Here is a 22,015-nt window from a genome sequence, read left to right on the forward strand (position 1 = left end):
TCATAGCATTGGCTACATTCCAACTATGCAAAAGCCAGAAGTTTCTGCACCCACGCCTCTTCATCTTCGATCTAGTCAAGCAAGTGGCCTTTTAAAATGTGGGGGGTTTGGGGGGGGAGTTATTGGATTATTTTTGTTTTTATTTTGATTCTGTATTTTGTGGTTTTATATTTTGATTTTATTCTGTGAACTGCCCTGAGACGTCCAGATATAGGGCAGTATATAAATTGAAACCAATCAATCAATCAATCAATCAATAAAATAATTACAGTTCAAGGACAAATAACCAGCAAGACAAAAGCAGTTGAAGAAGGCTCTGAGGATGGCTAAGGGCGTGGCATGGCATAGGGCATCCCACAGACCAGCTAGAGATGCCTGTAGGGACATAACCCCTGGGCCTGGCGTTACCTCTGATTTACGTAATCCCATTTCTAGTGCCTAGGAACAGGAACAAGCTAGAGTTTTTGTGGTTTGTTTGTGTATGAGTTTCACAACTCTCTTTTGGAGGCTTGCTCAACATCTTCTGCCTTTGCATTTTGACAGCTATACAACACCATAACAGAAGATGTTCCACTAACTGAACTTTTATTAAAGGAACAAGAGTGCCCTGTTTGGAGTTCAAAATGGCGGATAACCTCTGCTTAGTTCACACAATAGATTAACAGGAGTGTATATTTAAATGTACCCTGCCTTTTCATACAAGGTTACTTACTCATTCTTCTCAACATCCAAGATGAAGTTTCTTCCTTCAGCTGTTATTTCTACTTCCGCTCTGGGTGGGTGCTGCGTACAACACAGAAACAAAAGGTTTACACACTCTCTGCATTTCTGGCTTACGACAGAATCAAGATATTAAGCAAAAGTTGAAAAAGAATAGCAAATATTTTATTTCACTGATTCTCAAACAGTAGACTGCAGATCACTTTCAACCCAATTGCTATGACTGTTTACTTAGAAGCAAATCCAGCGGAGTTCAATAAGACCAACTTCCAGGTTGCAACTGGATTGCAGGCTTATTGGCCCACAGTGGTATACCAGACCATAACACAAACAGAGAAGAACACTGGCAGACCATTTCTGGAGCAAACCATGATGAACGCCAAATTAAAATTCCCTTCCTGGGTCCAGTGCAGCTGTACTGAATGGACTGGCTTGAATGTAAAGGAAAAGCAGGGCTAGAGAGTGGATAAGAACATAAGAAGCATCTACTGGATCAGGCCAGCATCCTGTTCTCACAGTGGCCATCCTAAGAGCAGGACGTGAGCGCAACAGCACTCTCCCCACTTGTGATTCCCACCAATGGGCACATGTGTACTGCCTGCAGCTGTGAAGACAGAGCATAGCCATTGTGAGGTTGACAGGAACTTGTAGATTTGTGCATGATGCATGCCACTGCGACGTTGGTTGGTCAAGACATTACTATTCAAGACTGATTCAAAGGACAAGCAAAACACAATACAACGAAGTTTAGGAAACCATTGGCTGATTGGGAATGATGCAAACCCTAATAATGCCTATCTAACACCCACCCAGCCTCCTTCACTGGAGGTTGGGTGGCCCTCTGTCAGGGATTCTTTAGCTCTGGTCCTGCATTGTAGGGGGTTGGACGAGATGCCGCTTGGGTTCCCTTCCAACCCTACTATGGATATTACAGTATGTTCTCTCAGAAGCGGAACTTGGCTAATGATTCTTTGTGGTGGCTTACGAAGGCTGCAAGGTGGAAATTGGCAAATATTAGCTGAAGAGTCAAAGGCAGAGCAGATGGATGAAGCAGGAAATCGCTATTACCTCCCCCCATGCACCCTCATAAAAAAACAAACCACAGCCTGTTAATAAGAAGGAAAGTGAGTAATGTTGGTTGTCCCAAGTAATCAAAATTGCACCATTGTTAAACATGTTCCCGTCCTAAGTGTGGTCTATGAGGGAACCTCGCCCACACTGAGCAGCAGATTGTTCAACCAAAATAGCCTCCAGCTTCTGCATTTCTAGTGCTTCCACACACACACACACACACACACACACACACACCAATGTTTGCTACAACTTCTATGGAGAACACCATCCTCTTTTCCTATTCATATATCAACATGGTCCTTGACTATTCATAGTGGCAACAGATGTGCCCCCCTTCTCATGCCTAATTTTAAATGATTTTTCCAGTTTCATTTTAGAGCATTCAGGAACATTTTTGAGAGCTTGCATGAGCAGGAGGAGGGAGAGAGCACTTTGTGGCTAATGTGCAGGGCAGAGACTCGGGAGATGTGGGTTCAGTTCCCAGCTCGAGAGTTGCCTGTGCAATCTCTTTGTTGAGCAACTTGTTCTGAGCAAGAGAGAAGGACAGAAAAGAAATAGCAATGCCCTCTTGCCCTTATTGACACATCCTTCTTCGTCAGCTCTGCAAGGGATCTGATAGCAAACCAGCCACAGAGCTGGACCTTCCCTTTGATCAAAAGCACATTTGCATGGCCACACACATAGCAGTAGAGGAAAACTGATGCTTGCTTTGATTAAATCTCTGCTTCCCATCTGTCTGGTGCTTCCACACAGCCAAAACAGAGACAGCCAACAACAACTAGCTGAACTCCTCAGATAATTCTGCTGCACATCTGTGACATTTTTGTAGGAAATAACCGGGGAAGGGCTGTGGCTCAATGGGAGAGCATCTGCTTTGCACACAGTAGGTCCAAGCTTCAATCTCCTGCATCTCCAGGCAGGACCAGAAGTGTTCCTTGCCTAAAACCCTGGACAGCCACTGCCTGTCAGTGTGGACAGTCTTGAGCGAGAGGGACCCATGGTCTTAACTGGATTGCAGTTGGAGAAACTCCCAATGTTGGCTTGGAGCAGGTGGAAGACGAACAGCACTATTGACTATATCCAATGCCAAGCATACAGAATCCGATTCCTGTGCATCATACAAGGAACCACATGGTGCCACAATCAAGGGGGAAAGGGGAAGCATTAGTGAGAATTCGGCTGTGCACAGAAAAAGTTGGCAGGCATTTTTGAGGCCACAGCTTCAGCTTTTCCAGCTGCTGCAGTCTCGAGAACTGTTGCCTCTTTGTGTAGGCTAGTTCACAGCATGGTATCCTTATGTGACTAGAGGGGCTACAGATGCTCTAGTGTGGGGGGGGGCTTACAAGCTGCTTCCAAGCCTTTTGAGAACCAGATGGATCAACCCAGTGGTTTGAAATTGTCTTCCGCAAATCACACAGTCTTACGTCTTGCTTACTCATCTTTACAAGATGAGTGGCCTACTTAGCAGGATGGGTGAACAGAACTGATGCACTGTTAACTAATATAAACACTGATAAGGCTATCACACTCTTTCTCCCAGGCCCCATGCCAAAAAGCCCTTTATCACTAGTGGTGATAAAGGATCTAAGGGAAGCAGCAAGAGGCACTAAGAAAACATAGTCACAAAAACGCACTTGCAATACACAAAAGACCACTATACACAAAAGACCAATATTGTCAGCATAGACAATATTGATTGAGCTAGATAGACCAAAGGTCTGACTCAGTATAAGACAGCTTCCTTCATTCCTCTTGGTATTGATAATGGGTATATGAGTTTATATGACCATCACTCTATCCAGCTTAGGCAGATTTTACAAGGCACTTCACAGCCAGACTGTCACTGCTATATAATTCCCACCAATGATTGTATCAGGAGGATAATGGTTATTTGAAAGGGATGAGAAAGCACAGCTCGTTTCCTGTTATTGTGGCTAAGCAACCTACCTTATCATTGCCAGAGCTTCCATCTGATCGCCACTGAGGTATTATGATTTCATGGTGCACCTGGGAGTGGACTGCATTCCATGTCCCTGAGGAAACATAAATAACTGTTCAAAGCCCTAGTATGAACTCTGAAAGGTCATAGGAGAAAAGCAGCACACAGGGGGGAAACCCCCACTAACATCCTACTGTACCTATCCAAATAGCCAACGGTGTCTTTTACAGACCCAGACAAGTCTTGCCAGTCAAAAGCAGCCTTTGTTCTTGAGAGCAGATTCATCAACCACTTTCCATTCTCTGTTTCACAAGTATAACCATAATGCTGGCTTCTTGGAATGGACTAGACTTCTTGCATGGAGACTAGACTGAGTTGGATTTTTGTGGATAATACACCCCCCAAAAAAGCATTTAGGGCATCATTTCACCTGGCCTGGGTTCATTGTTGTCGTTGTAGCTGATTTGGCACATTTGTTTTTTTAATGGTTTCTCCTTTTCCTGGCTACATGGTCAAGCCAATCAGGGGTCATAGAGCTAGTATAAGCGCATCAAAGCACCACACAGCCAATCAGATTAATTTTTCCTTGAACCACACTCCCTCCTCCCACATTAACTCACAGAGAGCTTTATAGCCGTGTTAAGGCAAATTTTGCTGAAGGCATATAGTAGCTGACCACAGATTGCTATGTTTGGGGTAAGGTAAAAGGTAAAGGACCCTTGGATGGTTAAATCCAGTCAAAGGTGACTATGGGGTGTGGCGCTCATCTTGCTTCAGGCCAGCTCGGCGTTTGTCCACAGACAGCTTTCCAGGTCATGTGTCCAGCATGACTAAACTGCTTCTGGCACAACAGGACACCATGACAGAAACCAGAGTGCATGGAAACACCATTTACCTTCCCGATGCAGCAGTACCTATTTATCTACTTGCATTAGTTTGCTTTTGAACTGCTAGGTTGGCAGAAGCTGGAACAGAGCAATGGGAGCTCATCCCGTTGCGCATATTCACACCACCGACCTTCCGATGAGTAAGCCCAAGAGGCTCAGTGGTTTAGACCACAGTGCCACCCACTCTCAGTTCGGGGGGGGGGGTTAAGAAGGTGTTTTCCCACAAGGTTATTCTGGCTGATATTTACAGGTGTGGTTTTGGTGAGTAAGTGTGATGAAATAAGCTTGTTTAAACTACGTTGCTTTGCTGTTTCTTACGCTACAGACAGTTATGGGATGGTACTACATTTGTCCTGGTTTGTGCTTCTTTCTTATTTGTAGAATTTTGATGATAGTTCTGCTTTACGGGCAAAATGAGCCTTCCTGATTAGGGAGAAAGCTGTTCCAATAGAGGGCTTCTCCAGCCTAGATGCTGTTGCATTCCAGCTCCCATCAGTCTCAATCAACATGCCCAATGGTCATGGATTATGGAAGCTGTAGTCCAGGATCAGCAAACAGGGGCCGGTCCACTGTCCCTCAGACCTTGTGGAGGGCCAGACTATATTTTGAAGGGCGGGGGGGATGAACAAATTCCTATGCCCCACAAATAACCCAGAGATGCATTTTAAATAAAAGGACACATTCTACTCATGTAAAAACACGCTGATTCCCGGCCCATCTGCGGGCCAGATTTAGAAGGAGATTGGGTCAGATCCAGCCCCTGGGCCTTAGGTTGCCTACCCATGCTGTAGTCCAACAACCTCTGGAGATCCCTATTCCTCGATTTACAGGCTTTTGCCAAAGTCAAGCACACTGAATCAGCAACTGACAATTTGGCACTACATTTACAGAACAATCCTAACCCATACCTCCCTCTGCCCCTTGCTGGTGAGGATTTGTGGCAGACAGTGGAGTGGAGTGGGCAGAAAGAGGATGATCAGTGCTGATCATTGCACCAACTCCAGAATGGCACAGGGAACAGGCCCGATGCAATTATGTGGTAGCAGAGGGACCAATTTGGGATCCAGTGGATTTGTCAGGTCAACCCTGCCCTCTCCAAACCTTCAAGTGTCCCATTTCAGCTCTTTCTGATGGCTCCAGCCAACAGGCATCCCACTATTTGGTTTTGATCCTCCGCCACACATTTGATGGCTGGAAAAGGGAGTCTGGTGTTTTCACTTCACCAATGAGGAGGCTGCCTTGACTGTACGAGCTGGCGTGGGGGGAGTCTCCATCTGATACAAGCCATCCACCCCTATCCTGGTATAAAGGGGGGTCTAGATTGCTCTGTTACTATGAAAGTAGCTGTCCAATTCCAGAATTGTCAAGCTGGAAGGGAGTCTAAGGATAATCTAGTCCAACTCCCAGCAATGCAGGACTTTGTAGCTGTCCCATACAGGGATTGAACCTGCAACCTTGGTGTTGTCTTGAGAGGGCTAGAGGGGCAGTGTTTTGCCCTAGTGAGGACAAAAAAGAGTAAACATGAGAGTGCATACTTCATGCGTCTGTGAAGTGGAGTTTGGACGGGGAAAGGGGTTGACTGTGTTGTGAACTCTGCACTTCCCACTCCTTTCCTTCTATAAAGATACTGCATTATATTGAGTGAGTTGGCCTCTATTTTGTGGGAAGGATTCAGCTGGATATTGGAAATTTAAGATTATGCAATTCATAGGATTAAAGGGCTCAATGAATCCACTTCCCCCACTCCTTTCTTTTCTTTTTTTTTTTTTTAAAAACTTCTTGCAATTAGGAAAATGTACTAAAAAGTGTGGGGTAACATGTGATTGACAGAAAGACGTATAACCTCCCCGCAAGCAAATCTGGATGAATGCTCAATAAAGAGTAAACTTTGCATACCCTCCATGCAAACTTTGCTCACTAAATGCATCATCTGGAGGAACCCTGGGTCATATTCAACTAGCTGGTCCTGCTAAGTGGAAGCCAGAACCAGGAAGTATGAAGTTGCATCCCTCCCCAAGAATCCAATTGCCTTTTCCTGTTCATTCTTTCCCACATGCTTCCAGAAGGATGTCCACGCTCCCTTCCCCCTATCCTGGATAAATGCTTAGCGTGTTCACCTAATAAAATACCTAGTTAGCTCTTTTCTAAAAAGTGTAAAACCTAAAAAAAATAGCTGGTCGGAGAAGGGTAGAAGTCTGACATTAAAAAATGACTACAAGGTTCAGCCAATTAATGTTGCACACCCCTCTGGTCTGAAGAGGGGATGGTCATAGCATAATATTATCACAAGGACTGGCCAATCAGTGATCTCCAAATCCAAAAGAACAGATTCAACCTAATCCACTCTGGATTAGAAAGCAATATGCAGAAACTAGGCAGATTTGAAGGATTAGAAATCTGAGGGATTAGAAATTTGGGTGTCTGAACATTTATCTGCCAGTTTTTGCCTTGCATTTTGGTCCTGCATTTCCTACGTTTCGAAGAACAGATGCATTTTTCTTTATTGAATATTCATGAAAGTTCACTGTAGTTCAAAACAATCTTCCATTCATTTAATTGTACAAAGCAATAACTTGGCAAATATGGTTAATGTCACAAGCTCTTAATTAATCTGCCACTGTTCTGTAAGCAATATAGACATTCCTGAAGGTTAAAAAGGTTTCAGATTATTTCCTTCTGAATTTTAAAGGAACAATTAACAAAAGGTTCATATAGCAGAAAACCTCAGACACATGAAATTAGTTTCACCCCCACTCCTTTCAACTCAGATTGTATGGCCTCCTAGATCAAGTGGTGTGTGTGTGTGTGTGTGTGTGTTGCAATCCTTAAGCAATTAAATAAGCAAGTGTTTCAGGGTTAGAAGCATTCAGCACATATTAGAAGCTTGCTCTCTAACACACTACCGTCAGGTTTCCACACTGCTTTGTTCTCATGAGGACTAGAAACTTACTTTACAGCTGAGATGTTAATGAAGCCTATGCATTGCAAGTAAGCAGCTCTCTTATGCATGGGTGGCATTATGACTGACAGAATGTTTTTGACCCCTGTGACAAGTCTACAGTTAAAGACTTCTGCATTTAGTTCAACTGTGGAGCTGCACAGCTGCCATTCAGTACCCCTTCTGGTCCTACCAACCTAGGACTGTGGTAAGAAGAAATGGAAAATCTGCAGTTCTATTTCTATAGCCACTCCCAGGGGCATACCTGTTGAACATCCTTTCTTAAACGAACTTGTTGCTTCTGAATTAGAGCTTCATGGCTTGAAGGGAGGGAGGGAGGGAGAAGGCAGCATCTTCTACACCTATGGTTTATGTTCACAGCAATCTGGTGCATTTAGCATTTTCTTATCAAAAGTGCTGAAACCTTCTTTCCTGTTCAGGTGTGCTCCCAGCTAAGCATCCATCCTTTCATGCAAGTATTGCATATACCAAGAGGTAAATGCGCTGTTTAAAATGAAGGTTTGCAAGATTTCCACTCATATCTCAGTTACTGTCGTTTGGTGGATTATGCATTACAGCACAATCCCATGTATACTCAGAAGTAAGTACTATTAAATTCAGTGGAATTTACTCCTAGGTAAGTGGGGTGAAGATTGCAGCCTTAATCAGAGTGTTGTCTCTCCCCCCCCCCCCCCACCTTGGTAAAACTGTTCCTACTTTTTATCCTGCCCTCCTGCACAGTGATCCAAACACTTACCTGCCCAGCCTGACTCCTCAGCCGGCAACTGCCTCAGCCAAAGCAAGATGATGGAAATAGAATAAATCAAGTCTCCTTTTGCAGCACCGCACATGATCCCTCCCATGGTCTGCAGAGAAGGCACGTTTCATAGAGATGGAGATGCCATAGCTGCTGGTGGTTCTTGATGCTGCTGCTGCATTTGGCTTGGTACAGAAGCCTCCGCTTTTGCAATGCCTTGGTAGGCACATGAAATAGTGGCTTAAAAAAAAAAAAAGACCAGCTTTCAAATCCCGCCCATCACGGAAGCCATCATTCCTATTCCAAGACAGATGTTGGCCGGTGACGTAGCAGCAGCAGCAAAACGCAGGATCCGTCCAACCATTATTATCTGACGAGGAGCCTTTAAGAAAGCATAGCGGGAGGTGGTGAGAAAGGCAATCTGTCTTTCCTTGCAGCCCGCCTGAAAATATAGCGAGAGCTCGTTCCTGTTACTCCTTTGTCTGCGAACCTACCGGCGGTGTGTGCAGTAAATTTCAGCGCTAGTTGTATTTATTTCAGGAGCTCCTTCGGATTCTGAAATGTATGACTTAAAAGCTTGAGGGGTCGTTCAGCAATCAGTCAGTTATAAGCTCACAGGCATTAATTTGATAAGCAGTAAAGAGATCAGGGTGCATGCACCGTCAGCCTCCTTGGAAGAAAACGCACGCCGTGCGCATCTCCAGACGCAGAACAGGGTCGGGGCATTTCTTAACGAACAGTTACCTTCCCACGAGGCATCTGTATTAAAGATGCATCTCGACTTAGATCTGTTCATTCGCCCTCTAGTGGCAAAATCAAGAGCTGGAGCAGCCCAAACGGACGCGGTTGTGTGGCTTCAGAGTCCAGGCAGATTCAAATCTTACACTCTCCATTCCTTGTGCCAGCTCTGGTGCCTGCTATTTTTAAGCCAAATGCATTTAAGCAACCAAATACATTTAAAACGGGTTCTCCAGTAAATCACTGGACCAGTATGCCGTGAAGACGAAGGGGATATAGTCTGCCTTCTTCGCTTGTTTGCAAGGGGGTGGAGGTTGCTCTCCTTTCCACTCTCAAGGCAGCTTAAGTTATGCATAAAGCAACACAGAAAAGTTATTTTTAAAAGGTAACAATGCATTCAGACTGCAGTCCTATGTGCTCTTACCTTGGAGTATCTCTAATTGAACTCAGTAGGACTTACTTGTTAAGGGAAGTTTTTAATGACTGATTTTTTTAATGTATTTTTAATCTTTTGTTGGAAGCCGCCCAGAGTGGCTGGGGAAACCCAGTCAAAAGGTTGGGGAATAAATAAATAAATTATTATTATTATTATTATTATTATTATTATTATTATTACTACTTCTGAGTAAGCAGACCCTGAAAACCCTCACCCACAGAAAGAGAGTAAAACAAGGGGGACGGCTGTACTGATTTATCCCAGCAACTCCATTCTGTGATATTATAAGGGATGGAAAGTGCCCATACAAGCCTATGCAGTTTACAGAGAAGTAAGTCCCCCTATGTTCATGGAGCACCAAGTAAGCGTACCTCCTCTGAACATCAGTAACCACGGACAAAGTGACAGTAATCCAAACAGCAGAAAGAGGAAGGATAGGCAAGAGCTACTACGAAATTAAAAGACGCCTGCTTCTTGGGAGAAAAGCAATGGCAAACCTAGACAGCATCTTAAAAAGCAGAGACATCACCTTGCCAACAAAGGTCTGTATAGTTAACGCCATGGTTTTCCCAGTAGTGATGTATGGAAGTGAGAGCTGGACCATAAAGAAGGCTGATCGCCGAAGAATTGATGCTTTTGAATTATGGTGCTGGAGGAGACTCTTGAGAGTCCCATGGACTGCAAGAAGATCAAACACATCCATTCTGAAGGAAATCAACCCGGAGTGCTCACTGGAAGGACAGATTGTGAAGCTGAGGCTCCAATACTTTGGCCACCTCATGAGAAGAGAAGACTCCCTGGAAAAGACCCTGATGTTGGGAAAGATGGAGGGCACAAGGAGACGGGGACGACAGAGGACGAGATGGTCGGACAGTGTTCTTGAAGCTACCAGCATGAGTTTGACCAAACTGCGGGAGGCAGTGGAAGACAGAAGTGCCTGGTGTGCTCTGGTCCATGGGGTCACAAAGAGTCGGACACGACTAAACGACTAAACAACAACAACAACAACAACAACAAGTCACTCTCCATAGTGACCAGTAAGGAAAAAGGGAAACGGCATGAGGCCACCCATCTTGCTGAACCTAAGCAACTCTGGGTCTGGTCAGTGCCTTCCTTGGAGGTTTTTAAGCAGAGGTTGGATGGCCATCTGTCTTGGATGCTTTAGTTGAGATTCCTGCATTGCAGCAGGTTGGCGTGGATGACCCTTGGGGTCCCTTCCAACTCTATGATTCTGTGTACAGTTGCTCCATGATGGAAGGAAGATGAGATATAAATACTGTATAAGGAAATAAATAAATCCCAGTCCATTTGGGACTCAAAACCATTAGTTGAAAAGGGACAAAATGAAAGGAAGAAGACCACAGTCCTAAGCATGGAATGAAGCTCCACTGAAATAAATGGGGTTTACTTTCATGTATTTTTTTAAAAGAAAAAGATCAGAGGAGGGGGGATCTATTTAGCTGTTTGCTTTATCAATGCTTTTCTAGAAATCTCAAGAGACGGGTGAGGGAGGAACCCTCCTAATTCGCTGCTCAGCCTCTTAAGAATAGTATTGATCTTTCCTTCTATAAAGACGTCTGCATTTGTACATGTGTAGTTAAAGTGGCACTGTATATATATGAAAGCAATGAGGTGCAAGATTCAAAGAGCAGCAGTTTGCAGGTGGTATCTATTGATCTTTTGACCATATACCAATAAATCAGCCAGGTGGGAAAATAAGGAATTTATTTAAAAGAAAAATACACTGTCTGGAAATAATGATTTTTCTGCTTTGTTCTAAGCTTCAGCTTCTCTCAGTGTTTTGAGGTTGTTATTCAGGGCTGGCATCATGGCCCTACCATTAATAGGATGGCCTCCTTTTAAGGCAGATGGATGCTGAGGGGGCAGGAAGAAGTAGCAAAGCCCTGGGGGGTGGGCAGAGCTTAGTGTATGCCATGTGGTCTGTTCAACACCCCTAAGCTAGCCAGTACTCTTCGGTATGGTAGAGGATGCTGCTTGGCTGCTAGTGTTGAAGTAAGATTCAACTGCAAGTCCATTAGATTTTTCTACATGGAGTGGGGGGTGGAGGTAGGCACGATTTTGTCTTTCATCTCAGGCAGCAAATCTAAGAAAGTTGCTTTATTAACTTTTACTTTTGTTTCAAACGAATACTGTGTTTATCTTGTACACATGTATGCTTTTCAGGGATCACCTACCTTTTGAGGTCTGTCAGCACATTTCCAAATGTTTAGCATGAGCCTCACACACACACACACACACACACACACACTTCAGCCTATTCCATTGGCTGCAATAGAAAGTGTCTTTCAGTAGGGGAAAGAAACCCTACAGGCGCCTGACAAGGTCTCTAGATAGAAAGATAGATAGATGATGGATAGATGGATGGATAGATAGATAGATAGATAGATAGATAGATAGAGTGGTACCTCGGGTTAAGAACTTAATTCGTTCTGGAGGTCCGTTCTTAATCTGAAACTGTTCTTAACCTGAGGTTAAGAACTGTGCTAATGGGGCCTCCTGTTGCCACCACGCCACTGCCGCACAATTTTTGTTCTCATCCTGAAGCACAGTTCTTAACCTGAGGTACTATTTCTGAGTTAGCGGAGTCTGTAACCTGAAGCGTCTGTAACCTGAAGCATATGTAACCCGAGGTACCACTGTAAATAGATAGATAGATAGATAGATAGATAGATAGATAGATAGATGATAGCCTATGAAGCTGAAAAAGTGGGTTCTATCCCTCAGTAACTTTTGCCATAAGAAATGTGTTAGTTTTTCAGTGCCACGAGACTTTATTGTTTTTGGGGGAAAGAATATTCTTCTGGCAGCTTATAAAGTTGCTGCTTTTTTTAAAAAAAAATGGAAAGTATCATCTGGAGAGTAGTGGTTTAGCTTTTGTGTCTCCAGCCATATTGTTGTAAATACGTTCCATGATTATAGAGCTTTCTCACTCTCTAGGATTTTGCCTAGGCTGGAACTCCATGCTGGGCAAGGTGGTCCTGATTATTTGTGTTTGATGACCAACAGCAAGCCAAGCCACTAGAATGTGCATAACGCCACATCTGTCATTGGGATGGCTGAGAGAAACAATTTTGCAGGCAGACTGAATGTGAAAAGGAGAGAGAGAGAAAAAAAATTGGTGCTAGTTTTGAACTTGTTGGAAAAGTTTGCTAAGTTGCTGCTGAGCAGAAACTGCTGCATAGCATACCACCTGGTAGACTGTTGCTGTTTTAAAGTTAGTATTACCATGCTTGCTTCCTGTCTGCTCAGCCTCCAAATTTATACACAACCAACTTTCAGTAGTGTTGTCTTGTAATGAAACTTGTAATATAAGAATAGTCCTGGAACCTGCTACATACCGTATCAGAGAAGTGTGTGGCTCTGCAGCATGTAACACAATTATTTCTCAGAAGTTGCAAGAAGAGTGTAAACCAAGTCGGTTCATTCACTGTTACTGTACCACAAAAATGTAACACCGTTCAAATAATGACATTGAAGATGCATTTGATTAAAGTGGTGAATTCTAGTCAATGAATGCTTGTGTCATAACCATTTTTTTAAGCATTTAAGGTGCTGCAAAATTATTTTAAAGTCAAAGCAGACTACAATAATCACCTGTGGCTGATTTGAATTCAAGGCTTTTGTCAGACACATCTTCACCATGATATTCCTTAAAACCCACTTGCTGAACAGGGATACTCTCATGGTATGTGCTGAGTGTCAGATGTTTGAATGAGGCTTGAAAATGAGATCGTTGAATTGGGTGTGTATACACTCATATCTCTCACTTCTGGTTAGTTGGCTGTGCAAGGCTCTGTATTGCTTCAAAACCCTATTTCACCAGAAGCCTAAGCTTGCTGGGAGATCTTCATGACAAAAAGGTAAGATAAAAATTCCTAAATAAGTTTTTTTAAAAAATGGCGAGAGATAAAACAAAAATGTCTATACACGATTGGAACCAAAGCCTCTCCCAAGCCTCTCTCAGCTCTCTTGAAATGGCTATCTGTTTCCCACCTTAAAGAACTTTCTCCATGATAAGCAAGAAGCATATGGCACACCAAAATCCAGCGCATCATGACTGAGGATATGGTTGCTGGAGACTGTGGTCTGTGTTAACAATGGAAAACCTGTTCTACCCAGGATTTCCCCCCACATAATTCTATGCTGTGCAAGTACTGTAGGAGGGGGCTTTCCTAGAGTGACAACATATTTAGGAATGCACACTATTATGAATCATCTATGCAAAATTGGAACCCGATAGATGATAGACCTACTTTTCTATTTGTCCACATAGAATTATGTTTATTTGAAACAGGAATTGGTGATGGGGCTGTGTTGGTGCATTGACTACAGAATGGGATCTCTTCCTCTTGTTCTTCAGTTATTCAAGATACTAGGCACATAACAGTCACCCTGCCTTTCAAATAAAGTTTCAATCATTTAAAAAGAAAAGAAGTAACCTGGGTATTTAGCTAGTTTTGCTTGATTTACTTTTTGGACAGTTGCAAGACAAACAATGGGCAAAGCTGTTCCCCCTCTTCCCTTAGACATTTTAACAGCTGTGTATCTTTAGTGTATAGTCAGAATTTGTTCTGGGGTCTATCCTGAAATAGTAAAAGAAAAATCTTGGGATCCACCCTAGAGACTTTTATTCCCCTGTTCTGTGGCTGCCACACCCAGGCTACAGAATTTTTTTGTTTCAAGGGTTACCAATCCTGCTCTTCAATTGCCAAGATTTTTCATTTTACCAGATCATCACATTCAAAGATGCATAGAACTTTAAAAACAAACAAACCCCTGTTAAGTTGTACAAATAGAAAGCATGCTGTAATGAAACATGCCATATGGTAGTATTTATACCACTGGGTTGTGGTCACTTGAGCTTTGCTTTCTCTCTCTCTCTCTCCTTCTGTCTGTCTGTCTCTCTCCCTCTCCCCACCCCGCCTATGTTCCAGGAAACCCCCTGCACAAAAATACGAGCTGTTCACTGTCCAGTTGTGCATAGCTTATTCTATATATAAAATATCCTTTGAAGGGTTCAGACAACTTCACAGAGAGAGGCCAAGAAGATCTTAGCTCAGTGAGGTTCTGAATAGACTATGCTGTGAATGTCATTCATCCTGCATCAAGCAGAAATATTTCACTAGCAGCCTTTTTCACTTTATAAATACCATAGATATTTCTGATTCAGGCAACTCCTAGTTAAGCTGTCTGAAAGGAACCAGTCATGAATCAGAGTGAAGAAGCTGGAACAGTGATGATGGCAGGAACTGAGGCCTCATCAGCATCCTATAACTATGTGAAAGTCTGGGCCTCGTGTCTCACAATGGATGGGGATCTCATTTTGAGTAGGGGTCTGATCTATTAGGCTTGGGAGGTCAAAGATGGTGGAATGTGGTTTGTTATTATGTATTTATTACACTTGTATCCCACCTTTCTTCCAAGGAACTCAAAGTGACTTACATTAGTCTTGCCCTACCTCCGCCCATAATGTCTTCACAACAACTCTGAGGAAGTGACTAAGCTCAAGGTTATTTGAGCTTCAAAGGGGTGGATTGAGTTAAACCTGGGTTTCACTTGTCCTACTGCTGCACTCTACCCACTAAGCCACATTGACTTTATAGAGTTTATGGTGCAAAATCTGACTTTGGTTTATGGTTACCCTTCCAAAGTATGCCAGTTCCATGCATTTACTGTGCCATCTTTGTGCATGGTGCTCCACAAAGAACAGATATGGCAGGTCTGTACGCCAAGGGGTTCTGGAAGAAGGGAAACAGGAATAGTGAAAGGGGGGGTGGGACTCAGTTTCTACCACCGTCCCTCAGTTGCCATACACACATACATAGACATGCTGTTTTCTGCTCTTCAGCAAAATCCTGGACAAAGAAGTCTTTTTCTCCACCAGGTTTCCAGTTCAGAGGTCATTCCACTGAGGCAGCCATCACTTCATCCATTGGAGTGGAAGCCAAGTGGTAGTGTGACTGCTCTGCATAGAGAAGGCCCCAGGTTTGGTCCCTGGTGTCTCCATGGAGAGTTCTTGCCAGTCAGTGTCAACAGTACAGAGTGAGGTGAACCAATTGTTTGACTTGGTATAAAGGCAGCTTCCTATATTCCTTTATCTGTTGTGAGCTCAGTGGACCACGTGACATTGCTTTTCTTGGCCATTTCTGGTCTCTCCTTTTGCCTGTATGTTCTGTCCTTGGATCTCCACCTTCGCTGAGCCCTGGGCTGGGCAGTGGCAACAACCCAGCTGGGTTAGGCAGGCACAGCTGCACAGTATAAATGTCTTTTTCTGGCACTGTGCAGCTTCCGGCTTGCTGTGCTAATGCAACGCAATAACTAGCCGCATTGTGTGAGGGCCTAAGTACTGTTGTATCCTGCTCATGTGGCACTCAGCAGAGGATGTGACTGCGCAGAAGCACTGCATTCTTAGCTAACACAGACAGGGGGGTTGTTGCAAACTTTATTTGAGAATGGCCCCCCAAAAAGAAAAGAAAGCTACATTCATTGTGGTTTAATAAAAAGACAGGCTGAAAACCAAGAAGGATGGCTGCTAAAGTAATAAAGCGGTTCAGAGAACAGCTTGGATGGATATCATACTAAATCTCCAGGATTCATTTGAGGAAAGATGGTTGAACAAATCATCGTTTCAAAAAAACCTAATCCACATTGAAAAACAGATAGATATAAAAGATAATGCTTGCCTGTATTATTCTCTGTGCCTGGAAAGAGCACCAAAGGCAGCTCCCCGCCCACACACACTGTGCTGCTTGGTGTGTGGAGAGGGGTGATTTTTGCCAAGATCACAGCTGTGGAGGGAAGGCTTACACCTCACCGCACACTGACTGCAGTGCTGATAATGACTATTGCATCTACCTACCCTGTGACCACGACCAACACCAATATGCCTGGTATTTTCTTTTTTAAAACTCATGGTGGGGTTGCTAATCACATTGTTAACATGGTATGCAGCTGCACTCTCAGAGGGGAAAAGTAAAAAGGCAGTGAAAGAAAGAGCGCAGAAAGCAGAGCCGGGGACAGTGAATCTTCGCCAGGCCTCAACAAGGACAACCCAGATGGTGTGGAATTGTTTTTAAATGTGTGCATGTGTGTGTGTTGGAATTGTTTTCAATAGTTTTATATATGGGACGTCTTATAATTTCTTGTTTTACAGATGTAACTTTTCTGTTTGCTTTACCATGGTATATTTTATTGTTGTAACCCCAATTTTACAAGGGAGTAACTCCACTGAATACAGTGGGCCTTACTTCTGGGGAAACATGTATAGGGTTACATTGTTAATTGCGAATAAGAGGCACACAGACTTCTATTTGGGTGTATAAACACAAACAATAAGCACTAATGCATAGCTGTCAAGTGTCCCTTATTTGAAGGGACAGTCCCTTATTCTGGCGCCATGTCCTGCTGCTGTCCCTTATTGATAGATGTCCCTTAAATGTCCCTTAAATAATGTCCCTTAAATGTCAAAGGAAGCAGTTCCTCTCCCTCCCTGCCGGCCAGGGAGGAGGGAGGCTCCAACTGTGTTGCTTGGCTGTGTTGCTCACCCAATAAGAAGTCTAAGAACGACTGGGGGGTGGAGCTTGCATGCCTTGTGTGTGGCTAGTTAATGCAAGCTGAGGAGGGTTTTGAATGCTGGACGCCATTTTGTTGCATGTGCTGCTGCAAACTTTGCAGTGCAAAGCCAGGCCGGGGAGCCATCTTAAGTTGAGGCTGCATAGGCCTTGTGGTCCATGTGAATCAGATTCTATTCAGTTGAACATCTGGTTACAAAGTTGGTTGGACAGTGTTCTCGAAGCTACCAGCATGAGTTTGACCAGACTGCAGGAGGACAGGAAGACTGGAGTGCCTGGAACAGGTGAGGCTGCAGGTCCCTTATTTTGACTGCTGGTCCCTTATTTTCAAGGCTGCTGGTCCCTTATTTTCAAATCTGTAAGTTGACAGCTATGCACTAATGGCAACAAATTGTAATTTATTTTTTCCTAATTGCTCAGGTTTGGGGAATCTGTGGTCTTTCAAATGTTTCTGGGCTAGAACTCTCATAATCCCTTACAACTGACTGAAAGGATGATGCTATTGTGTGTCCAACAATATCTGGAGGGCCAATGGCTCCAAATTCCTGAGCTCCACTGTTGACACTTTTTATAACATTTCATTTTCTTCTTCATTTTTCATATCTCCATGGTGAAGTCATATGCTCTGTGCTTCTAGTCTTTCTAAAATACACCACACATACTAGGGTTGCCATATTTCAAAAAGTAAAGATTTTTTTCGGAACCCTCAGAATTGTTGAACTTTTCTTTTGACTTGCCTAAGATCCAGGACAAAACACCACATGTCCAGGAAAATCCAGACATACGGCATCCCTATATTAGGCGTGAGCCATGACGCTAAAAATAGGTTCTAATACAGTGGTACCTCGGGTTAAGAACTTAATTCGTTCTGGAAGTCCGTTCTTAACCTGAAGCACCATTTTAGCTAATGGGGCCTCCCGCTGCTGCCCCTACGCGATTTCTGTTCTCATCCTGAAGCAAAGTTCTTAACCCAAGGTACTATTTCTGGGTTAACGGAGTCTGTAACCTGAAGCATCTGTAACCCGAGGTACCACTGTACTAACTTCTGCTGGTCGCTGGCCTAATTTAAACTCTGAAATAATTAGCTCCTTTGTTTTTGAGAGTTTGGATTTAAGGTCACAATTGTGAACAACCAGGAACAAATGTTTTTTGGCATTTTCAAAGCTTTGTTGCTTAAATCTTTTGCCAATGGGTGTGTTTGCATCCCCCTTAAAAATGGATGGATTCAGAAACTTGTGAAGTGATATTCATGAATTTGAATGGGCAAATTAATTCCGAATTCGAGTAACTGGAGTTCATCTTTGTCTGGAACATATATTAATGCCCTCCCACATGGAAGTCTTTCCCTCTATCCAATGGGTTACAGAAAACAGTTGATGTTTCTCAGTGGGGAAAAAAGTGACATCTGCACATGTTTAAATGTACTTTTTCCTTTGTAAGCACTGTATGCAGCTTAATGTGTGCAAGGGAAGGAGCTTAAAAAATTGCAGCTGCACAAACCCAAAAGTCAACAGCTGCCCCTGATTTAAACATTTTTGCTGGCCCTGTTCCTCTGCCTGCAGCTGCAACCTGACACACACAAATCTAGCAGGTAAACATTTCCCCACCACTTCAAGCCAGGAAATATTCATCTGTGAACTAAAACATTTGTTTATCAGGCTGCTGTTAAAAGCATAGGTGCAGAAGCAGTCAAAACCTCCTACCTATAATGTTAAACTCTCTCCTGCTGATTTTAAAAAGTAGTTCAGAGTTACATGGATGTCCCTAATCTCTAAAAACTTCCTTAGGCAACATCCGAAGGGCCAAAAATTCCCTACAACTGTTTTAGGATGATCAGGATTGGGGGTGTCACTTGCCCATTCTTATTACAGTGCCACACAAATTATATTTTGTGTTTATACCTTGCATTGGGAGGAGGCAAATACAGTTGCTGGACTACTCTGGAGATGACAGATTCTAGAGGCATATTGTGGCATTAGTTTTCATAGCCACTTCAGGTGAAGCTGTTGTCCTGCAACTGATAATGTTGGCTCTGAGCCTCTGGCCTACAAAAGCTTATGCCATGCAATTTGTTAGTCTTGAAGATACCAAAATACTCTTACCTGAGGTAATAAGCAAAAGGTTCAACTCCTGGACCAATTTAAACTATTTTCATACTGTGTATTTGAAAACAAACAAACAAAAATCTGTAAAAGTTTAGCCACTCTTTCAAATGAAATTTGCATATGTAAAAAGGTAAAAGGTAAAGGACCCCTGGACAGTTAAGTCCAGTCAAAGACAACTATGGGGTGCGGCGCTCATCTTGCTTTCAGGCCAAGGGAGCTGATGTTTGTTTGCAGACAGCTTTCCGGTCATGTGCCATCACTTCTGGCACAACAGAAACTGTGACAGAAGCCGGAGCACACAGAAAGACCATTTACCGTCCTGCCACAGTGGTACCTATTTATCTACTTGCACTGGTATGCTTTCATACTGCTAGGTTGGCAGGAGTTGGGATAGAGCAACGGGAGCTCACCCTGTTACGCGGATTCGAACTGCTGACCTTCTGATCAGCAAGCCCAAGAGGCTCAGTGGTTAAGACCACAGTGCCACCCACTTCCTGGATTTGCATATATATACTACAGTGAGGGAAAGTATTAACCTTCCCCCCCAACCAGACCTTGGCTTTAAAAGTGCATGGCAGAGCTTTCGTGTGATCGCGCTTCACTGTTTGTCATAATGGAGAAGGCTGCTCAATACATGCATTTAATATGGTTGCTAAGGGTTTTGTTGTTGTTTTACTGGTTGTGTGCCTTAAAAGTCAATGGACACAGATATTTAGCTGGTAAAACTTTCCCCATCACTTTGGCTGAAGACAGATAGTAGTAATTTCAGAGCTGAAAGCGGGTGGGGAAAGCACTGTTGGTTTTCTTAACCATGGTGTGTCCATTCCTAACACTGCTGTCTGTGGTAAACAGATTTGGCTGTGTTTTGTAGTGCTCGGGGAACCTGCAAAACCCATTTGACCAGGAGCAATATAAGGCAAAAGCAGCAAATGTTTGCACCACACCTAAGACAGAGGAGGCTGGACTATTGGGGAAAATGGGGCACTTCCCCACCAATCTCAATTCACCCTCAGCCAACCCCCATAAGCTTACCTTCCTACAAACCAGTCCTGTCAGTAGGACAGGCTGTCAACTCTTTTCTTCTTAGTCTATGTTACCTTTGTACAATTCAGCGGGGGGGGGGGCAGCAAAACTAGTAGTTGGCTCTGCCTGCCACTGACTCTAGCTCCACCTACTGCTGGCATCCCTCCCTTAAGCCCCACAAGTTCCAATGGGCACCAGCCACCACTGCCTACATGCCTCAGTCATATTAAGGCAAAGGTAAAGGGACCCCTGACCATTAGGTCCAGTTGTGACCGACTCTGAGTTTGCGGTGCTCATCTCGCTTTATTGGCCGAGGGAGCCGGCGCACAGCTTCCGGGTCATGTGGCCAGCATGACTAAGCCGCTTCTGGCGATCCAGAGCAGTGCACGGAAACACCGTTTACCTTCCCGCCAGAGCGATACCTATTTATCTACTTGCACTTTGACGTGCTTTCAAACTGCTAGGTTGGCAGGAGCAGGGACTGAGCAATGGGAGCTCACCCCGTCGCAGGGATTCGAACCGCTGACCTTCTGATCGGCAAGCCCTAGGCTCTGTGGTTTAACCCACAGCACCACCTGCGTCCCACAAGTTCCAATGGGCACCAGCCACCACATGCCTCAGTCATATTACTTTCATGCAAAATATTCCAGTCTCCATCCCTGGCATGCCCAGATGCAGCTAGGAAAGATTGCTGCATGAAACTCTTAAAAACTAACAGGAACAGGGAAATATTCGATGGAAATGAGATCTGAGTCCTTAAAAGAGTCAAATGCGATCTCAAAATACTGTGAAAACAAGGAAAGGGCAGTGACTTTTTCACAGTTCAGAGTCTCTTTCCTCCATCTCCCTTCCCTGTGTGTGATTTCCTCCTATCTTTCTTGGTTTGAGCCATAGCATAGTCCTACCAGCACACTTATAGTTTGCACTTGCCCCAAAGTGGAAACCAGGGTGGACTGTGGCTTCCAGTCTTGGTCTGCATAGCAGAAACCATGCTTTGCTAGCTCAAGTGAAATGGCAAGCTACAGTTTGCCTCAAACTAGGAAATGTGGGAAGGAATGGAAACATGCAAAGGGAGGAGGGGGGTCGTGTGAGCCCAACGGTCCAGCCAGGCTCGTTCACATAGCACCTAAGCGTAGTTTGGCACTATGTCTGAAACATCAGTCTGGATTTAATAAAACTGCAGTCAACCAATATATTGTTCCAGCTAGCCAATACTGCAATTTGTTTAAAAAAGAAAAGAAAAAAGATTGGGGCAGGACAGATGGGAAAAGGCAGATGGAGTGAATAATCTGACAGCTGTTTTATACTTTGGAGCCATAGTTATGTGGGAAATAGCACATTTGCCCACAAGAATTCTTGAAGGTCATCTTTCATCCAGTAGTCTGTTTCGGAGCTAGGGCATGCTTTTGGCTATTAATAAGACTTTCCCTTAAAAGCACTATTGACATAGCATGCACAATGGAAAGCTGAGGGTCTGGTTGCAGCATTCATGATAGATAAGCCTGGTCCTCAACTACATTAACTATATTCAGCACAGTTGGAACAATGTACTGGAAATGCTAGGTCCAAAGTATAGAGTAAAACCATAAACCATAAAGATATCGAAAGGACAAACTGTACACAATTTTGATGAGACACTGCCAACGATTGTCAGTGAAAATTACCAGTGAAGTATATGAACTTCTTTGTTCCTTTTAGGTTTTTCTGCTTCAGTTCTGACTGCTACCTTGAAATATATTATCATAAGGTTGTGTACTGTCTGCATTGCTAGCATTCTAAAAATGATTTTTAAAAATTTATAATAAA

At 43.6% G+C, this 22,015-nt stretch overlaps 1 protein-coding gene across 2 annotated transcripts in view; it reads right to left on the minus strand.

Annotated features, from left to right (window-relative positions):
- ADAM19 (ADAM metallopeptidase domain 19) overlaps positions 1 to 9,180 on the minus strand; it is a 55,737-nt gene extending 46,557 nt beyond the window's left edge. For both annotated transcript variants that reach the window (XM_080987990.1, XM_080987989.1), the window contains exons 1-3: positions 8,316 to 9,180; positions 3,742 to 3,827; positions 713 to 783 (exon numbers count right to left, since the gene is read on the minus strand). In XM_080987990.1, coding sequence (XP_080844116.1) covers positions 713 to 783; positions 3,742 to 3,827; positions 8,316 to 8,421 — 263 coding nt within the window. In that variant the 5' untranslated portion in view covers positions 8,422 to 9,180. The remainder of the gene's footprint in view (positions 1 to 712; positions 784 to 3,741; positions 3,828 to 8,315) is intronic.
- Positions 9,181 to 22,015: the final 12,835 nt, after the last annotated feature.

This window comes from Podarcis pityusensis (genome assembly GCF_964106645.2).
Source record: "Podarcis pityusensis genome assembly, chromosome: 2".
Taxonomy (NCBI): domain Eukaryota; kingdom Metazoa; phylum Chordata; class Lepidosauria; order Squamata; family Lacertidae; genus Podarcis; species Podarcis pityusensis.